At 37.5% G+C, this 16,652-nt stretch overlaps 1 protein-coding gene across 1 annotated transcript in view; it reads left to right on the top strand.

The window, feature by feature from the left end:
• Positions 1 to 10,843: 10,843 nt before the first annotated feature.
• The window catches only part of LOC111587787 (xylosyltransferase 1-like), a 47,473-nt gene continuing 41,664 nt past the window's right edge, over positions 10,844 to 16,652 (top strand). The window contains exon 1 of the mRNA XM_023297882.3: positions 10,844 to 11,305. Within this exon, the coding sequence (XP_023153650.2) occupies positions 11,030 to 11,305 (276 nt within the window). The 5' untranslated portion in view covers positions 10,844 to 11,029. The remainder of the gene's footprint in view (positions 11,306 to 16,652) is intronic.

Genomic DNA, 16,652 nt, shown 5'->3' with positions numbered 1-16,652 from the left:
TCACACATTATCAGCTATCTTTCTGACTAACATAAGATAAAAAGTGAAAAACTGCCTGATTCCTGCATCATGAATGTAAATCTTTTTGGTTTTTATGACAGTAAACTGAATATATTTGGGCTTGACATTTTATGAACCAAAACAAGAAATGAATTACTGGAGAAAACGACAGATCAATGGACAAAGAAAATGTGTTTTCCAACATATATGGCTGAATTGCTCCAACGTTACAAGATACATACAATTTTAATTCAATTTTATTTATATAACGCCAATTACAGGTCAAATTGTCTCAAGATGCTTTATTTTTATATTTTTTTGGCATATTTAAAATATGACAAAGTAAGAAATTTAAACCTCTTGACTAATCCAATTTATTATTTAGTTTTTAAGAGACTAATTGACAATTAAAACTTTCTCCACTAAAACTAATAAACATGAGGTCAGATAGAAGGAGCAGTTTTAAATACCCCAGTCCCACGACGACAAGAATAAAGTTTGTCAACAAAAACAAAATCTGCTGGTGGATTCCATTAAAATCCTAATAAATGATAAAAAAGTGTGATACTAAAGGTTTGTGGTGCTAAAAATGTCAAAGTAAAGATATCAAGTTGAACATTTGGATGGAGGGTGATAAAAGTTTACCTCCCTTCATTTCTCTGGAGCCGACTCCATGGATTTTATGGATGGTGGTTAAAGACCTGCTCTTCTAGGTGTCTTCCTTCTCGTCGCTGTAAAAAGTCACACCATCCTGGCCGACTTCAACACCTCTTCATGACAACTTGTTCTGCCTCCGACGTCGTGGAAACTCCAGAAACTCGGGAAAACCTGTGGAGACTCGAAGAACTCGTGGAGACTCGAAGAACTCGTCGGGCGGGGGAAGGTGTGGTGGGTGGTGGGGGAGTAGAGGGGGGAGGCCGCCACCCACCTCCCTGCCTGCTCTCCGCCCTGACTCCACCCAGACTCCGCCCTGGCTCTGCCCATGTGGTCACTTCAGGAACTACGATGTCAAAGGGACGACGAATTTATTTCTTTTTATCTGATCTGTAGCTCAGTGAGTTAAGGATTTGCCTATGGAGCTGCAGGTCGCTGGTTCAAGACCAGACACTTCTTAAATTTTTATCAAAATCCTGACAAAGACAAAGAAAGAAAAGTGCCAGTGGTGGGTCTTGAACCTGCGACCTTCCACTCCGTAGTCACTCTTCTTATCCCCCTGAGCTACTTGCTCAGATACTAATTCTTCTTTTTTTTGCGCATTTATCATCTATTTTCGGGGTTTTTTTTTTAACTTGAGTCTCGACTCGACCGTTTTTCTCAGGAGGTTGGACTTCAGCCTTTGTGCTGGAGGGTTGAACCCTCAGTTCCAAGACTTTCCAAAGCCTCCAGACCTCCCGAGTCCTCAGGACCTGAGCTTTCACACAGTCTGAGGGCTGAAATTTTCTAAGTCCCACAGTCGTTCTCTGTTAGATTGAACTTTCAGACAGCCCAAGGACTGATATCTTCCAAGTTCCTGAGTAGTTCTCTGTTAGTTTGAACCTTCAGACAGTCTGAGGACTGAAATCTTAGAAGTTCTTGAGTACTTCTCTGTTAGTTTGAACCTTTAGACAGTCTGAGGACTGAAGTTTTAAAAGTTTCTCAGTACTTCTCTGTTAGTTTGAACCTTCAGACAGTCTGAGGACTGAAATTTTAAAAGTTTCTCAGTACGTCTGTTAATTTGAACTTTGTAGTTAACAGAAGCCTTAAAACTTGTGACCATGAGTCTTGATTTCACATTTAGACCATCCATCTGAGTTCTTCTCAGACCTTCACCTGTGGGTTCTTTAGAAATCCCGAACAAACTTTGATTCTCTTCACTAAACAGTAAAGTTTGTGGAGATCAGAAGGTAACATTAGTTTGATCGATGCCTTCAACCTCTAGTAGACTTTATCTGGAAATCAGTTTTCTGAAATGAGTTCTTAGTAAATCTGTCCACAATCAAACCAAGAACATAGAAAGAGGAAATGTTTGAAGAAACAACTTGATGTTTTCATTTCAGACTAGAAAACACTTTAAGACTTTTATCTGTTTTTGCTCTTTTTGATCGTTTTATTGTCTCCTCTGTTTAATTTGATCTTCTAAAGTCTAACTGGTGCCCTTTCAAAGGTTTTATCTTTAGTTTGATTCTTCTTAAATGTTTAGTTTTGCTTTTTTCCTCACCTTTTATTCTGTTCTAATGTCTGATCTGATTTCAAAATGTTTTGTGTTTTTAATGTTTAATTGTTGTTTTTTCAAATGTTTTATCAGCTTGTTTGAAAAATTTCCTTTTCTTTCCCAATTAAATTTAAAGTTTTATTGTCTTTAAGATTTAATTTTCTAATTAAACATTTAATTTTTTAATTAAATTTTTTGACTTTTAAAGGTTTAATAATCTAATTAAATGTTTTATATTTTTCTAAATGTGTAATATTCTTGTTAAATTGTATTTTTTAAATGTTTAATTATCTAAAGTATTTCATCTTTAATATTTTTGTTTAAAATTTTTTGTTTAATTTCATAATTACATGCTTTGTATCTTCTGTTTAATTATCTAATTAAATATTTTGTCTAATATAATTTAATTGTATTTAATGTTTAATTTTCTTTTTAAAAGTTTTATTATATGAAATGTTTTTTTCTTTGATTTAATTGCTTTTTTACTGTAGTGTATGTCTTTAATCTTTTTTTTCTGTCAAGATTTTAACCCCAACCTTAAAAATGAAACAAACCCTTAAATCACAATGAAAATACTTCTGTTGTCACAATCATGAGTTAGTCAATTATTCAGTTTTTCAATTCAACTTTATTTGTTTAGCACCTTTCACACAGATTACAAAACTAAACAAGCAAAGAGAAAAAAACTATGCTAAAACTATGATTAAAACTCAACAAACAAAAAAAAAAAATTTAACATTGTAATAAAATATGTTGTGTCCAGGGGATGGAGGGAGTTTATTGAAGTCTTCTTGGGCTCACATGGGAAATCATTTAAAATATAAACTTGATATTCAGTCTAAGGAAACTGCAGAGCGACAGAAGAACCAACAATATCTCCTGTTTTCCCCTTTAATGAGTCGACTCTTCTTGTGCTTTCAGACCAAAGAACTACAGACTCTTCACAACCTGCTCAAACTCTTGGTACAGGACCTCACCACACGGGTCAAGAAGGTTTCCATCTCATTTCTACTCTGAAGCTCACCTTCTCCTGCTCAAACTGCTGACAAATGTTTCTGCTGCTCTAAAGTCTGGTCTCCAGAACTTCCTAAAAACTCTCAAAGTCTCTTCTGCTGCAGGTTGCTATGTAGAACTGTTGCAGAAAACCTCACTAAACCACATGGAGGGGCCTCAAGATAGTCGTCCAAATGAAACCATACAAAAACCAAACTAGCACAACCCAAACGCTAAAGTCTCCTGCAGCCTACCAGAGAACCTCTGAGAACAGAGAATCAGGACAGGAACTCTTACCTTCTGGACAATCAACGTTGCTTCACAAACAAGAATACAGAATGTGTCTGACCAAAAACCTCTGAAGACTCACTACAGCCAAGATAAAGACACAACTCAGCTGCAGCAAATCCACTAATCACTGCACACATTAGCACCATGTGCTAACTGTGGCTAAAGAACCACATTTACCAAGACAACTATCCAGTACAAAGCCCTAAAACACACCAAGAAACACATTAAAGTCTATTTTATTGCTGGAAGCTGCAAGCCAACGCCTAAAGAACAAACAAGAGCAATGGAGCCAAACCCGGTTCTGTGGTGAAGAAAAGCAGAGGAAATGTTTGTCTGCAGCTAAATAAAGCAGGAAGACACTGAGCTGCTCAGGTGTTCCTGATAACACCAAGCAGCCACCTGGACAGCCAATAGGAACACAGCTTACTGGAAGTCCAGAGGGCTGGCTTAGTGAAGGAAATTTAGTTTAAAGTTGAGGCAGAAAGTTAACAAAGAAAGTTGAAAACCACCTTCTGATACCTGAAATCTCTGAGTTTTCACACAAAGAACGCCTGAACATGTCAAACTGGTTCCATAGTAGAACCGTCATTGTAAAAACGTCATAGTATGGTGTGTTGCTCAAAAAACATTAGGACCCGGCTGTCAGGGGACAAACATGTAAGAAACATGAGAACAGAGAGAACCCAACCAGTAGGTCACAGTTTATCATCCCCCAGTCATCTCCTGAAGTCCATATGGTGAGAGACATCAGTATCTGGTTGTTAATTTACCAGAGGATGCTTATAATCATGCTGATGTGGTCTGTACTCTACAGTATTTTAGTGACTCAATAAATGCCTAAGTTGTTTTTTTAAAATGCTTTTTAGTTTTTAATAAACATTTAATAGCCTATATGTAATCAATAAATGGCCTTTGCCTATCTTAAGAAAAACTCACTCAGAACTCTGATGTGTTAACAGTACTAAATAAATACATGCATACACACAAAAATAAGTTAATACATTAACTGTGTTAAGATAAGATTTTTTTTAAAAAGTTGTTTATGTTTTTGCAGAATCCAGTATTGCTCACTGGTTGGTCATTACATTTTATTAGTTTGATTTTACTGTTTAAAATGATGCCACCTCTTTTCAGACAGAACCTGTGATAATAAAACAATACAAAATTTTTAGTTCCGTGTTAATAAAGCACTTAAAGCTGTCAGTATGGCTAAATGTTTTTTTCCAAACTTAAATACATCACTCCTTGGGTGGTAGTGACCCCAAATTCGGTAAAGTTGCAAAGACATTCACAGATTCGGACTTCCAGCATCAATAACTCGTTAGATATAGGTTGTCAAAACATAAACGGTGCCTCTTTCCCATTGTTGCAAGGCAGACTGTTAGGTTTTCTCTGAGGCTCAGGCGCAGGAAAGAGAAGGAGTTGAGCAGTTGCAGATTCAATGGTTTATTTACAACAAGAAAATACACAAAGACTCCAACTCCCAACGGAAGTGTGTTCCCAGAAAGGGGAAATGGAAACAGTAACGACTACTGAGAACTACAGGGCCTCTAGTGGCTGGAAGACTAAACAAAGAGTATTTATCAACAAGAGAACTGACCCACGGCAGGTAATACCTGGGCAGGAGAGTGAAAACTAAGACTGTAGCCTACAAGAATTTCCTAAACTAAAGAGCGATTATGCTCACAGGGACCTCAGAATATGAAACTAGAAGTCAGCAAAAACAGTTACTACTATGAAACAAGATTTGCTCCAAGAAAAATACAAGAACTAGAGAACTTTCCGCAATAAACCAAAACTAGATCAACTGGAAATCCGGAGATTACATTACTTCACAACTTAGAATGAACCAGAAAACTTTATACAAACCTGCGATAATAATTAACCAAGACTGAGACTGCTCGTAACTGAGACAGAACTGACGGCGGACAGCTAGGAAGCTGGGAGGCAGAGAACCAGACGAGGCAGGGGGGTTCTGTTGGGCTGTGTCAGACGGTCGCGGCTGCGACGGCGGTGGAGGCTCGGACGGAGGTTGGGAGGTGGTGGAGATGTTCCAGGAGATTTCCAGAGATGTAGACAAAGGACGGGGGTGTAGACGAATCCTGGTGAGTAGGAATGGGTTGGCAGCAGGAGCAGGTGGTTGGTCCGAACTACGAAAGAGCAGAAAGAGATTCATTCGAGGTTCACAGGAACAATGGCTAGAGTGAATTGATCAGAAAACTGACTGTTGGGCATTCACGATCCGGCGTTGACTAAAGAGTGGAGTCAGGTTATATTGTGTAGGAGAAGTCAGCTGATTGGCTCTGGCACACCTGCTCCTGCTTCTGCTGATTGATCCAGGATTGCCCTCACCTGCCGTTGCCACAGTGCTCAACATACCTAAAAAGGAAGAAAACAAGAGGAAGGAGGGGCCCTATCCAGAGCCAGCAGCAGCAGACCTAACAGACAATGTGCTACAAGCCCAGTTTTATCAAAAGTAGCTGTCTTTCAAGCTACAGGAATAACATTGGTGTCTATGGAGTGAACAGGGTCCGTCTGCAATTTGCAAAACCACTGCAACAGTAAAGAGAGACAAATATTCAATAACTTCACTCTTATACATTGTAGTGTCACTAAAATCACTGCAGCCTTCAACTGGCTCCTGTTGACAAAGTGTTTTAACAGAAATGTAAATGCTGTAATTTGATTCTTTTGATGAACCATGTAACTTGAATGGATGTGATGCTGGTGTGACCACAGTGCACACGTCTGATGTTGCTCACAGTGGTCCAAGGGACGCTCAGGGAGTTTGTGTGTTTGCTCAGACTCATGAAAAATTAGAGGGAATATTGGTCATATTGTGTGTTTTTGTTGTTAATTTGGAGCTATATTTTATAATTTTGTGATTTTTTAGTTATTTTAGAGCTATTTGTCTTCGTACTGTGTGTTTTTGTAGGGTTTTTTTGTACACCTGGGTGGTCATTTTTTGAATATTACAGATGTGGAAATCTGAAAATCAGTCGTCAACAACCATGACAGTTGTGAGCACTGGAAAAATACAGTCTTTTGCATCTTGAACCTTGAATCATGAGTCCATAACCATGTGGCACCTCAACTGGCTGAGGTTTAAGAGCTTTGAACATCTGGATGTTTTTGTAGTTGTTTTGCCTCCGTTTGTGCTAATTTTGTTGTTATTTCGTACAGCTGTGTGTATATTCTGTCTTTTTGCAGTGATTTTGCAGCTCATTGTTGTCATTTCAAATCATTTTGGACATCTTTGTGTTTGTTTTGTGTACTTTTACAATGATTCAATTCAGCTTCATGGCCATTTTGTGTCTTTTTACGCTCTTTTTGTCCCTGGGAGTCACATTGTTTGTATATAATGGTGTTGACAGACGCATCGTATTCTTCTCAGACTGAAAAATACTGTCATTTTCTTTAAGGTGGTCCAGGTGATGAAGAGGAGGAAGAACTGGCTGACTGAGAACAACTCCACCGTCATGTGTAATGCATGTTGTGGTGTCCAGGTGGCGCTGTGTGTCCATGGTAAACACAGCTGGATGGATGGAGATGTAAAGTGGGTGTTCAGGAATCCCTCGCAGGTATGACTTTATTGTAATGTCATTATCTGAACATGGTGACACACAGTTAGCTTTGATGAAATAATAACAGACGACGAGTTTGTGGTCATTTTGTAAATCTCTGTGTCGTTCTGTGGTCATTTTATAGATCTGTGCTTGTTTTGTGTCTTGTTTTACAGATGTTTGTGGCCATTCTGTGTCATTTCCTAGTTGCTTAATACATCCTTGCTTAGTTTTTTACCTGCTTTATAGTTATCTTGCAGCTGTTTGTGATCATCTTTTATAGATTCATGGTCATTTTGCATCTTTTTTTGTAGTGATCTTATACATCTATGCTTATTTGTTGTTTTTTGGTCGACATTGTGCAGTGGTTTGTGGTCATTCTGTGTCTTTTTGTAGTCATTTTATAGATTTGTGCTTGTTTTGTGCCTTGTGGAAGTTGTTTTACAGATGTTTCAGATTCAGATTCAGAAAACTTTGTCCCCAGGGGGCAATTAAAAAGGCACGTAGAGCAGTCAGTGCAACATGACGTAATAAAAAATAAGGATAAATATATATACAAGTCTAAAGCAAGTAATAAGAATAAAAATAAAAAAGAGAGAAATAATTAAAATGCAGTTTAGCAACATAATAGTGCAAATATGTTTGTGGCCATTCTGTGTCATTTCCTAGTTGCGTAATACATATTTGCTTTTTTTCCTTATTTGTAGTCATTTTGCAGCTGTTTGTGATAATTTTTGATATTTTCATGGTCATTTTGTGTCTTTTTTGTGGTCATCTTATATATTTGTGCTTATTTGTTGTTTTTTGGTCGACATTTTGCAGCGATTTGTGGTCGTTTTATACATATTTTTTCATTTTTGTCTTTTGCTTGATGTTTTGCAGCTGTTGTCATGTTGCATCTTTTTGTAGTTGTTCTGTGTTTCTGTAGTTATTTTGTGCAATTTTGTAGTTGTTTTTTGTACACTGTTATTCCTTGCATGCCTTTTGGTTGTTTTGTACTCAGAATGTCCATTTTTGTGTTTTCACGCTTTCTTTTTCTTGTCATTTTGTACATATTTGTGTTAATTTTGTGTTTTTTAATCAGGATTTTTTCATTCATTACTCATTATGTACATCTTTGTGTTTGTTTTGTTTGTGTTTGTTCTCATTGTGTTCTTTGTGGTCATTTTGTCTTTTTATGATGATTTAATGCATCTTTGTGTTGTTTCTTTGTCATTTTGTTTGCATTTTGTTTATATTCTTGTTTGTTTTGTGTATCTGTGCGCTTGTTTTGTGTGTTTTGCACTCGTATAGTACGTTTTTCTAGTAATTTTTGAGCATTTTGTTTTGTGTCTTTTTGTTTTGGTTTTGTATATCTTTGCAGTGATTTTGAGTTAGAGTATGATTTTGTACATTTTCGTGTTTGTTTTTTGCCTTTTTATAGTCATTTTGCACATCTTTTGTACATCTTCATTTATGTTGTTTTGTTTTTTAGCACCAGCTGCTACTGAATTTGTTCCATATGAGCACAAGGATCCTTTGAGAGACACCTGCAGGCCTCAGCTGATATTAAAGGTGAGTAGTTTGTGTGCATTTAATTCAATTACTGGAACGAGGAAAAACAACCAAAACATAACAACTGAGCAACACAAAGGGCAAAGGAGTGAAAAGAGAAGAAATAACATCTATTTTTAGCTGTTTATTCAATTAGATCTCAAGCACTTTGCTGCAATATGCATGAAATCAGACTAATCTGCTGGAAAAGTGTATTAGAAGGCGAGCCGAGCGGCTGCATGTGTTTACTGCTCGACTGGAGACACATAATGTATGAAGAAATAATCATTTCCTCAGAGCACATAAAGAAGGCTCTGCTTACATCATGTGTACGGTATCACACCAAATCATTCATATGTTTCATTTAATTATCCTCCCGTCATGGCTGGATTAACCTCCCAGGGCTAAAATTCACATCAACACATGTCGCTTTCATTGTTCTTCTAGTTCTAGCTTCTCAAATGGGAATATTTAGCAGTTTTTCTTAACAATAAACTCAAAATCTGTGGGTTTTGACAATTAATCAGACAAAAAACAACATTTGAAAGTGTTAATTTGGGCGATATGAGGTTGTATATTTTCTCACCCTTTAACATAAAAAAATGAATTATTCTGGCTGCTATGATGGATTTTACCTGGTTTTCTATATTAATGACTTCAAATACTGAAAGAATTGAAGCAACCTGCCAAAATGAATGAGATTAATATCAATTAAAATAAACTCTGGAGGATGATCTCTTAGTATTTTACTTTAGGGCTGCAACTTTGCGATTAATATAATGATGTATAATCAAAATTCTATCAATAAACTGGTTATGGTCTTCTAAACAAAGGTGTTTACAGCCCTTTATTTTATTAATTTGATGATGTTTTCGTGCAAACAAATTGATTGTCTCCATAAAAATGATTAAAATTACAACTGAAAATACTAGCAATGTTCAGTTTAGGCCTTGCATGTTTCTGCTTTATGCTATATTTTACATATTTGTCATAAAAAGACATTAACTTTTGCTTATTTTAACTCTATTCTTGCATTATTTTGTATACTTTGTATCAGTAAGATATTGTCTATTTGTATTTGAAATTCAGTGTTTATACCATAATTTTTAAATAAGTTTAGGTCCGGCCCTGCGGGGACGTCTTTAAAATAAAAAATTCCAAAGATTAACTGGTTTTAGCAAATTTACTTTTAACTAATCTGGAAATAATTGGAACACCTTCGTTTTTATGAGTAATGACGTGAAAAACTTGTGTTTATGCCACCAGTCATTAAATCATTTGGGATTCAGCCCTGCAGAACCAAGATTAACTGGTTCCAGCATCTAGATTGTGAATATTTGTGGGTTTTTTTATCCTTTGTGATCTTAAGTTGGATATGTTTTGGTTTTGAACAATTTGAAAGTGTTGATTAATCAGAACGATGTTGCTTTTTTGCACTTGAAATTCAGTGAACATCAGGAACAACTTAATTTTTTGAAGTAATCAACTTAAAATGTGTGTTTACAATCACTAAATAAGTTGGATTCTGGCCCTGAAGGAACGTATTTGAAATTAAAATTCATAAAGATTAGCTGATTTTACCTTATTTTTTTTAACAACATGAAAAAGATAATAGTTAGACCAACTTAATTTTTGTGCGTCATCAACTTGAAAACACAGTTTATGCTAAAATCATTAAATAAGTTTGATTCAGGCCCTGCAGGGTTGTATTTTGAATCAAAGATGTTCATGATTAACTGGTTCCAGCATAGGAATTGTTAATATTTGTAGTTTTCTTTGTCGTCTGTGATCCTAAGCTGGATATCTTTTTATTTTAGACAGGCTTAAGGTGTTAATTGATCAGTAATGTATTGTTTATTTTTATTTGAAATTCAGTGGGTCAGAAAAAGCTTAATTTTTAGGAGTAATCGCGATGAAAACTTGTGTTTATGCTAAAATTATTACCTAAGTTGGGGTTCCTGCAGGGTTGTATTTTAAATCAAAGATTATCTGGTTCCAGTTGATCATTCTGTAATTCACTGTGAATATGTTGTGGTTTTCCTCAGCTAATATAATGTCCTAAGGTTAATATCTTGTGGTTTCGTTTGGATGTGAGGTATTAATTAATCAGTAAACTGGTTTCTGTTGAGGGGCCCAGCAGCTCCTCTGTGGCCCCTCCAGGAGCCGTGTCCCGGGCCCTGGAGCTGCGGGCTCCGGCCCTGCTGGACGCCTTTTAAATGACAAAATCGTCGCTTTGTGTGAACTGTGGCCCCGGTAACGGCCACATGAGGGCCCTGCGTCCTCCGCCTCCGAGCCGCTCTCCTCATTTCCAGTCTGTGCCAAACTCCCTCCTCCTCCCTCCGCCTCTCCGCCTGCCAGAAGCCGCTCTCAGGCCGCGGAGGGGAGCGTTCACACCCCGCTGTCGGCGCTTAGCGGATGGGGCTGCCAGTCTCCGCTTGAACCGGAGGGAGGGAGGAGGATGAACGGTAACCCGTGTGCCCGCAGGCTGGCCCGGCGCTCCCGGTCCGCCCTGCTGGTCGCCGCTCTGGCCGTCCTGCTGCTCCAGACCCTCATCGTGTGGAACTTCAGCAGCCTGGACTCCGGGGACGGAGGCTCCAGGAGCCGGGAGAAGAGAGACGAGCGGACCGGGGGGCTCAACAAAGCCGACGGGGAGCACCGGAGGAGGGGGCTGCAGACGAAGGGCGACCCGCCGCCGCTGCTCGGGAAGGCGGCCGCTCGGCACAAGCTGCAGGCGGTGGGTTTGATTGATGTGTCCTGCTTTAACGTGATTTTTCCATGCGTGGTTCTTGTCGTGGACATGGAGCGTGTGTCCCCGAGGGAAGCCGCATGGCAGCGGCAGAGATGCTGCTGCTGAGCGGCTGCAGCTGCTGCCTGTTGTTTTGGCATCGACGCCGTGTTGTGGAGAAATGGGCCGGTAGGCCAAACTTCATCCTAAAATCTGTCAGTTTCAGGAGCCGATAGATTCTCAGCATCTCAGCCGGACTGAAGCTCTGTCTCCTCTGTTTCTGCTGCTGTACAAACCGCAGTTAATAATCCACAACTTTACGATGCACGTTTTAACCAATTTTCAGCAGGATCCGACCTGAATTATGGGAATTGACGGGAGAAATATTAACGTTTGCTTGCTTAATTATCGATAATATCAAAGCCGAATGAAAGAACAACACCGATCATTTAACATAATATATTCAGTCATGTTCATTAATGCTAATTAGTTCATCAGCAACTACGAAAACACAAAAGAGGCTGATTTGTTAATGGAGTTTGGTGACATGTCCACTCAGTAGAATCCCGCTTTTAAAACGTCACTTTCAACGTTAAAGGTCAACATATTTTTATGAATCCCTTAATTCTGAGCCTTAAAATCGATTTTAGCTTTTCGAAATTACGCAATTCTACACAGCAATCCAATTTGAGGGGTAAAGGGTTAAGACAGTTGTCTTTGTAAAATCAAAGCTTTCCACTGACACTTGAGGAAATTAGGGAAACGTTAAACCATTTCTATTCATGGAAACTGGTCCCCTGTGATCGCAGCTTGTAAATCTACATTGGCAATTTATATTTATAAGGAATAACATGCCAAGTCAGAGCTGAAACTCTTGCTTTATTTGGCGTTTTTGCCTCTTTCCACATTCATGACATCCAAGAAAAATGCCTGATTTGTTGATGGAGTTTGGTGTGATGTTGCTCCACTCAGGAGACTATCACAAAACCTTGTGTTACCTTCTTATAAAAGGTTAAAATGGATGCTAAGGTTTAGAAGGGAGGAATTCAATAATTCTAACCTTCTTCTCTTGGTAAATACAGGGATTGTACTGACACTTAAAAGAACTGATAAGCAATTCAGCCATTTTTATTCCGTAAGATGACATGGGTAATGTATGTTTTCAACGGTGAACATGAGTTTTCATGTCAAGTTGAAGCTAAAATTCTTCAATTTTTTTCATTCTTTGCACATTCATGACAACCCGGATGATTTGATTAGTAATGGTTGATTTGTGAATAGAGTTTGATGTGGTGGTTTATTACAACAAGCATCTCACTTTTTAAACATATTCTAGCGAATCCCTAATTTTTAATCTTTATCATGCATTTTAGCTTTTAACTTTTAGGTGATTTTGCACAGAATGAGCAATTTCTAGGTGTAAAACTGTTGTGAAGTCTGATTTACAAGGTTCTCTTGGTAAATAAAGGGATTGCACTGATTCTTAAGGAAACAGGGAGATGTTTAAGCCATTTTTATTAATGTAAACTGGTCCCATGTGGTTGCAGCTTGTAAAACACCGTACAAGAAGACATTAGTAATTTATATTTGCAAGGATAAACATGAGTCTGCGTGTCAAGTCAGTGCTTGAACTCTTCTGTTTTTCCATCTTTGGGTGCTGTTGCTCTTCATATTTGAGTCATTTTGCGCCGAATGAGTGACTTTAAGGTGTAAAACTGTCGAAGTTGAAGCTGAAACTCCTCCTTTTCCACATTTTTCATGCTTCTACTCGGTGTGTATCCTCTATGACTTGCCAAGCCTCTTCCACTGTTGTGTATAATCACTACACAGCTCTTGTATGTGATCTGGAGGAGATTCCACTGTGTTTTTATGTTTAGAAAACCCTGTTGGGATCCAGGTGTTCTCACTCGGCGTAAGGACATGAACCGAGTGTACGTGCTGCTGTGTGCGAGAGGGGAAAACGTGGGTTGTGTTGCAGGGATCCACTTATACGTCCTTTCATTACAGTGAACTGGATGCCCTGTGATCTTCCCTCTGTGTGTCCTGACAGTTATTGGCTTTTAAAAGAGCACGGATACATGCCAGCGCTTATTATAGGACCAGAGTTTAGGAGGTGAAAAGAGAGAAAACTGGATGATGGAATGAAGCAAAGGCAGCAGTGAAGAAGTTCATAAAAGCGAGAGCGGGAGAAAATCTGCAGTGTGTTATTAGTGAGAGAAAACCAGTTGATACAGAATAGAGCTCTGAAGAAGCTGCTCAGGGTAAATTGTTGGCGTCAGGTGCCTCAAAACTGCATGAAATGAGATGAATATTGCTAGAGGAAGAGTGGTGGAGGTTGAACTCTGTGAAATTATGGTTTGAACTGTTGATTAGCCAGCAGCTAAAGTGTGAATAGTTGCTGTTATTTCCGTCTTCTGCAATACTAAGTTGAGAATCTTTGGGTTTGAAATTGGTTGCAACTATTTATTAGTCAGAAAAATGCATGTTTTTTGTATTTGAAATTCAATGAAAGTCAGTAACGATTAAAAACTTACTCATAATTTCAACACAGCTAATTTTAACTTCTTGTTTTTGTAGTGGTGTTTAAATTCTTTGTGCTGATGCTGGTTTTCTGTGATACTAAGTTGATTATCTTTGGCTTTTGACCTCCTTTGATATTTTTTTGTCTCTGAAATATTGACAAAGTAAATGATGCTTGAAGATTTCTTATAATTTTAGCAAAGCTTGTTTACTTTTTTTGTGTTTGTTCTAGTTTTTAAATGGTTCTTGTTGATTTTCTTTATCTTCTGTAGAATATCTGGGGTTTTAGACTGGTTGAAACTTTCTTGTATCTAAAATTTAGAGAAAATCAATGACAATTGAAGAATTTCAACAGTTTCATTCTCCTGTTTTTGATTTAGTTTTAAAATAGTTCTTGATGGTTTTCTCACTGGTTTACTCAGTTGAATATCTTTGGGTTTTGGACTGATTTTAATGTTTTTTGTAGTGAAAGTCAAAGACAGTTAAAGACTTTCTCATTGTTTCAACAAAGCTTATTACAGTTTTTTGTTGGCTGTAGTTTTAAAATGGTTCCTATTGGTGTACTTCTTGGTTTCTTTATCTTCTGTGATACTAAGTTGATTATTTTTTGGATTTCAGACCTGTTGGGATGTTTTTGTATCTGAAATTTGGTGCACGGCAGTGATGATTGAAAGCCTCCTTACAGTTTCAACTAAACTAATTTCAGTTTCTTGTTTTTAAATTAGTTTTGTTTTTAGTTTAGGTTTGCTCACTGCTGTAACACCAAGTCAAACATCTTTTTTTTGTATTCCAAATTTAGTGAAAGACGGTGCCAGTGGAAGGTTTGCTTATAATTTAAGCAAAGCCAATTTCATTTTTTTTGTGTGTGTTTCAGTTTTTAAATTGTTTTTATTGTTTATCCTCACTAGTGTTCTTTGGCTGCTTTGATACTAAGGTTAATATCTTTGGGTTTTAGACTCTTTGGAACTTTGTGTTTTTGAAATTTAGCAAAAATCAACAACTAATGAAAGCTTGCTCATAATTTCAGCAAACTTTGTGATTTATATTTGGAGTCGTTCTTGTCTAGCTGTTAGTATTAAGTGACGTTCAAACAATCAGGCAAAACAGAAAATGAATCTGCTGAACGTTGAAAATGATTTTTCAAAGTAACAATGTCCACAGTTAACTGGTTCCAGAGTCTAAATTCTAACTATTTATGGTCTTCTGTGATTTTAAGTTGAATATCTTTTGGTTTTGCACGATATAGAGATGCTAAATCATCAGAAAAATATCATTCCATTTTTAAAAAAAATTCAGTAAAAGTCACGATCTCCTGAAAGCTTGCTCATGGTTTCTGCAAAGTTTGCTAATTTCAGTGTCTTGCTTTTGATTTAGCTCATATTAAGCAATATTTAACTGCATCCCTGGTTATAGACGTAGAGTCAAGAAGACTGTATTTGGGTATATTTTATAAATTAATTTGTGCTAAAACACTTTCATATTTCTTAAATGGAGGGTTCATATGTGGAGATGAGTGAGAGAGTTGCTCCTGATTAAATTTGTTTATTTGTGATAATTTTCCTAAATTAGCTTGAGACTAATATCAATCAGGGGCCCTCAGTAAGACAGAGCCCATAAACATAAATTGGAGAGCACTTTCCCTTTCAGTGTGTAATTGTGTTGGAGTTATCCAGACTAATTAGGTAATCAGATTACCACAGAATATTTGCCACACAGATAACCTGCAGCGCTGAGGATGCTTGTTGTCATCCACTGCATGTGTGTGGGTGTGTTTATTGGCAGGAAGAAGCTTCCAATTTCCAATAAAAGATCATTTGAAGGAGCTCAATAAACACTGAGACGCCCCCCATATAAACACTGTGCATGTGTTGACGTGTTGTACAACCACAGCAGAGAACAAAAGTATTTATAACTGATCCAAACGGCCACACTAGAGGCCAGACTGACCAGTGGAGCCAGGAGATGTGAGATTGTGTAGCAGTATTTAAATATCGGTTGATACTGCTGTGTTTGGTTGGTCATATTAACAGGACCATAGATGTGACAGATAATGTTAGTGAGGATAAAACCAATGATTAATAGTTACCTTTACACTCAGTACAGAGAAACCTAGTTTTGTATGTATGTTCTCTAGTATACTGTTTAGTGGTCGGTGCTGCATGTACACAAACTAGCAATTTTCAAAAGGTTAATATTTCAGACTTGTGCTGCAACTAAAACAATTATAGCGATTGTTGATTAATGTGTTTATTACTTTCTGGATTGATCGATTAGTTGTTCGGTCTATTAAATGTCAGAAAATTGTGAAAACTGTCCATCAGGGGTTGCTAAAGCATAAAATTATCTGTTGTTTTGCGCTGGTTATGACTTGATTTGTAGTACAGAAAAAAAAACAACTTCGTAATATTTTGCTTAGTGCTGGTTTGGCCTTGGTTTTAGACTGTTTTTTGCTTGACTTTAGCCTAGTTTTGGACTTGGTTCCTGATGTCATCCTGCTGAGATCGAAGTTCTGTTTTTGGACTTTAATTTCCAATGCCACGATGCTATGATTTTAAGATCAGGGTTCGGTTTTTGGACTTATTGTGGAATTGACTTTAGTCTCATTTTGGATATGCTGTAGACTTGTTTTGGACTGATTTAGGCTGATTTTGAATTTGTTGTGTACTAGTCTTAGATTAGTTTTGAAGTTGGTTCGGGCTGATTTTGGGCTGATTTTAGACTTTTTGTAGTCTGGTTTTGCACTTGGTGTTGGTCTATTTTGGAAGATGAACTTATTTTAGGTTGGCTTTGAGCTTGTTGTAGACTGGTTTTTGACTGATTTGCAGTGGTTTTGGAC

The sequence above is a fragment of the Amphiprion ocellaris genome, chromosome 19 (genome assembly GCF_022539595.1).
Source record: "Amphiprion ocellaris isolate individual 3 ecotype Okinawa chromosome 19, ASM2253959v1, whole genome shotgun sequence".
NCBI lineage: Eukaryota > Metazoa > Chordata > Actinopteri > Pomacentridae > Amphiprion > Amphiprion ocellaris.
This window is presented reverse-complemented; position numbering and strand designations above follow the sequence as displayed.